This window comes from Penaeus monodon, chromosome 7 (assembly GCF_015228065.2).
Source record: "Penaeus monodon isolate SGIC_2016 chromosome 7, NSTDA_Pmon_1, whole genome shotgun sequence".
In the NCBI taxonomy this organism is placed as follows: domain Eukaryota; kingdom Metazoa; phylum Arthropoda; class Malacostraca; order Decapoda; family Penaeidae; genus Penaeus; species Penaeus monodon.
In genome coordinates, this window is record NC_051392.1 from 24,747,079 (window position 1) to 24,752,078 (window position 5,000).

General features: G+C 34.5%; 1 protein-coding gene across 3 annotated transcripts in view; it reads right to left on the reverse strand.

The window, feature by feature from the left end:
- LOC119575136 (N-chimaerin-like) overlaps positions 1-5,000 on the reverse strand; it is a 17,142-nt gene that overhangs the window by 2,415 nt on the left and 9,727 nt on the right. For all 3 annotated transcript variants that reach the window (XM_037922570.1, XM_037922572.1, XM_037922571.1), the window contains exons 7-9: positions 4,778-4,951; positions 4,301-4,438; positions 923-1,028 (exon numbers count right to left, since the gene is read on the reverse strand). In XM_037922570.1, coding sequence (XP_037778498.1) covers positions 923-1,028; positions 4,301-4,438; positions 4,778-4,951 — 418 coding nt within the window. The remainder of the gene's footprint in view (positions 1-922; positions 1,029-4,300; positions 4,439-4,777; positions 4,952-5,000) is intronic.

Here is a 5,000-nt window from a genome sequence, read left to right on the forward strand (position 1 = left end):
TACTTTCATTATTATTATCGTTATTACTATTATTATTATTATTATTATAATATTATCATTATTTCTATTATTGCTAACATTATTACCATTATTATCATTATTATTATCATTATTAGCATTTTCATTATTATTATTAATAATGCTGCTACTACTACTATTGTGACCATTTTATATAAGTCATTTCTGGGATTGTTGATTTGGTTATAATAGCTTAGTCATGATCATTATATGTATTGTTATTATCATCATGAATATTGTCATAAAGGCAATTATAAGATTAATTTATAGTAGGGGCCACAGAGCTCTGACTGCTGTTATCAATATCATTACTATTATTATTACAATAATTTTTAAAGTAGTTTTCCAATCACAAAAAAAGATATTAATAAATTTAGTGTTACATATAATTAAGAAGCCTTACTCAATATTTCTGGCAAGATTATGAATTCTGGAATTCAGTATGTTAAATGTGCAAGCTCTTCTTAACCCTTTGCCGCCAGGTGGCACATCTGTACATGCCATGGCATGCCTGGAGTTTATTCCGGGAGGCATGTGCACTGGTCCCGTTTTCCGGGGGCATGTACAATCATGCCACGCATGCTATGTTGCCAACACGATCCCCCAGCACTATGAAAACAGCCTAGGGGAGGGAGGGCTATCACATCAGGAAACCACCCGACAGCATTGGGTTAACAATACGGACCATGCACTTGAAACTAGTTGATGCATGTCAAATCCATGACATAGAAAATACATTTTTGGAGTACACCCAAACTTTCAGAAATAGGTCAGTGACAATGCATTTATTGGATTATTTACTACTGAAAGCATATGAGAAATATAAAAACAATAATCATGTGAAACAGAAAAAGGCTGAGGCAAAAGGAGGTGGAAGGCCAATGAAAATCTGCAATGGACTCACCTAGCAAGATGCATGATGATGACCTTGAGAGTGGACAGGTGTGCCACCGGGAGAGTTTGTAAGGCTTCTCGAATGCCGGACACTTTAGCCTCCCGGGTACTCAGCTCTATTAATCAAATGTAAACTATATGAGCATCATTTTTAAAAAATGTAAAAACTTCAACCCTCAAATTAATTAGCATATTGTTAAGACACAAGAAGCAAAATGGCAAAGTTGAAAAGGAAAAATAGCTAATCTGAAAAAGAGGTGCATATCTTAAGTACATTTAACATGAATTCTGAGATTCCAGTAGGAAACAAAGGAGAAAAATAAAGAAATAGAATAATTTGTTTCACAAGATAAACTCAAAATGTAATGATCATCAAAGACCTAATTCATAAGGAAAATGTATTAAAAATACATCAGCCAAGAATCCATGTCTGTGTGTGTGTGTGTTTGTCTTTTCAAGTAATTCATATATAAAGTATAACACTTCCAAATTTTCTGTTGTTAATAATAAGAATACCAACATCTGAGTTTAACTTCTCCAGTGTCTAGGCTAGTACTCCTAAATAATCTCAAAACTGTTAGAACCTCCAATCCTCTTCAGCTCTCCTAATAACACCCTCAACTGGTTGGAATTTTCCCGTACTGCTCTGTGTACAAAACAATCTACCTTGGTAGATTGTCCTATATGTTATTAAATTTCTTGGTCATCCCATTTGCTCACCAGTTCAGATGCTATCATTCTTGATACAACATTTTACATGACAACAGTAATATATTAACACTGAACTATATTACTTTTAGTGACCAATTTCATGAGAATCACTTTGGAAGCTCCAATGCAGAGAAATCAGTGTTATCATAATCAATATGTTATGATAATCCTTTCATCATACAGTGGTTCTCAAATTTCTTTGAGGCACTAAACCCTGCAAAAATCTTCTGTATACTCAGGGTGTCCACATTCCTAAAGAACTAAATTTCTCTGACTTTCCACAGACCAAAATAACTTTTTCCCTGTTTCTACAGCTTTAAAAACAATACAAAATGACTCATTCATGACATTTAAGTGTATGCATACCGAAGGTGTTCTCAAATCAATTGCCCAAAAATGTGTTTATCAAATATTTTGTTCTGCTAAAAGCATCAATATGTTCACGTTAATGCACTGCAATTATGAGTTAAAAGTTCATTTGGGTGAACATACTAAAGAAAGTTTAAACAAAACACTTTTTCAGGCAATTGATCTGAGAACAACTTCATTTGTTGACAAAAGTTGGCACCTGCTTTCCCCTTCAGTGAACCATCAAATCCTTTTTTCTAACTTGTGGCAGAACATATACATACACTAATTTTCTTTCACAAACACCATAAACAGTTAGATATGGTCCCTTGAATTATGGCAAAGACTGACACACATAAAAGCAATAAGGACTAAAGATAATACAATGGCTGTGTTTCCGACACTCCTGAGCTTCTGCTGACGTGCCTCCATAAATTGGTTGATTCTTTTGTAAATCTAACCATAATCTGATGAAATGCCCAGTAACTATGACCCACAAGTGATATGTTCTTTCCATTCTTTTACTGCAACAATATTCCATACATTTAAGCTTTCTAAATAACCTATATACTTTCCTTTTGGCCATCTCATTTTCCCATTCTTTAGTTGTAAGTGTACATCAAAATGACAACTGGGAATAATTAAATCTGAGCAAGCTACAAATAAACTGCTATATTCATTGAACACTGAAGCAAATTGCAATAAAATTCAAGGCTATATTTGAGAAGCAAAATTAGTAAATATTAACAATATTAGTTTGGGTAATATGTAAGCAGAAAAAAATAAGGAACCATTTATATCTTTCATGATTGCCCATTTACATATTTTCCACTTCCTTTAGTGTAAGTTTTGCTATAGCACCAAAAAAAATTACAGTACATTTCTTTATAACAGCCCTGCACAAAACTATAAAAGAATGATTAATTATGATTAATTTCTTACAAAGCATCCTCACCAATTGTTGAGCTAATATGCTTACACTTATTTTTCTAAATTTATCCAAGATAAAAAATAGGGAAACAACTACAGAGCCAGCAACATTTGACAACTGTCATAAACAACTTGTGATATTTCCTGAGAAATTTCCTTCACTTCTGATAATTCCTAGAATAAATCTATACATCTGTAAACATACTGCATTTGTATAATTGGGTATAACAGCAAAGTCAACAACATAATCAGCACAGTCTCTTGCTGGTGTTCTCTGTACCTGTTATAAACATGTTATGTGAAGTTACCAAGAACTGCTACAGTTGCATTGCCTATAGCAGTCAGCACAAAAATTACATTACATAAATCTTCATCCTTGGCGATTATCAAAATCAGCACATGAATTTGCCCTTCATAATTCAGTTATAAGCACAGTACCAGCATACAGGAGAAAAATTTTACATTAACGGTGTTAAGTAAGGCTTACCTCTCCTCTCACTTGTTGAACAAGATCTCTCTTCCCCACCCACCCCTCCTTCACATACATTTTCCTCTTTAACACAAGAGTCACTAAATTATACTAGTCATATTCTTGAGCCAACTTTCACATAGCTAATCAAGAAGTGGTAAAATGTCATTTGACATAAATATCCCATTCTGGCTGCTAGAAAACTATAATAACAGTGGTAGGAAACTCACTAAACAAAGAACAACTGCATGGCCCTCTGCTAGTTATGTTCTTGAGCATTCAATTGCCTCTGACAGTACTTGAAATTTTTAGCTCTAGGAGACATGTAGTACCCAAAATACTTCCCAAAGATTTTTCTTTCACTGTGCTTTTATTTTAATAAAAATACAAAATTAATTCAAATGCTGTTTAGAGATGCAGACCAATAAAGTTTGATGTAAATCATTCCACTGGCCTGACACAAGCATATTCAACTAAAGTGCCTAGAATTTTGTATGTTCTTCTAAAATTAACAAACATTTTCTTTTCATGAATGTTAGTAAATGCCTACAGGATTTTTTTCTTGTTTGTTCCTTATTCTGAAGCACAGTGCATTTACACACGATGCTCTATTCAGTTTAAGACTACTATATCAGCCAGGAGACTGACTGCTACAGAGATTAGGCCCTAAGATAAAAATAGAACTTTTAAAATCCTCCAAATGTCTTACCCTTTTATCAAAAAGATAGTGATTCATTTAAAAGCATTCTCATTTACATATTACCATGCAAGTTATCTCATTTCCACTTACAAGGAAAATGGGAAAATACTTAAACCTTACCCCTGCCCCCTTGCCAAAAGCAGCTGAACTCTAATGACTTGAGAATAAACAATAAAACTAAAACAACTCTCCCTGTCAAAACTGTAATGAACAGTCACACTGAGACTTACTGCATACGGCTTGCAGCCTAAGGAAGCACTGGCTTGTAACGAGGGGAATGGGCAAGAGACGTAAGTATAACTTCAGCACTCCAGCAACCACATTGATGTCAGGCACTGCCTTCTCGGTCAGGTTCACGCGATTTCCATCTGTTGGGATGTTGGTGTATCACTTTCATGTTTCATTTCCATCTAATAGAATAACATTTTTTCAGTGATTAAATTTTACGGTCATCTACTTTTTTATGTCCACTTCCTCTACTCTTAATACCATTAAGGGATATCATGACACATTTTGTCTTCTTTTAGAAGTAAAAGAGAGAATGAAGACATAATATAAAGGAACCTGAATTTACTGTTACTTAAGTAATATATATTCTTATGATAAAAAAAAAACTAAATCACAAAACTAGACCATTCACTATGTCACTCCTTTGTCCTGTAATGAAACAAGGCCTATTAGCCAAGGCCATTTAGTCCAACACTAACCTCTCTCAAATGCTAGCCTCAGTGCTTCAATCTGGTCCTGTGAGCCTGGAACCCTATAGATGCCCTCCATTGTTAGTCCCCGTGCTTCCACTTCCGAAACACACTCTGTTACAACGCTTGGCACGCTCTCTGTAGATCCTCGCAGGCTAGTGGTCAGGTCAGCTCCAAATATGCCTAAAAGAGTTTCCAGATTAGTCAATATGAAAATTTAAGAACATACAGG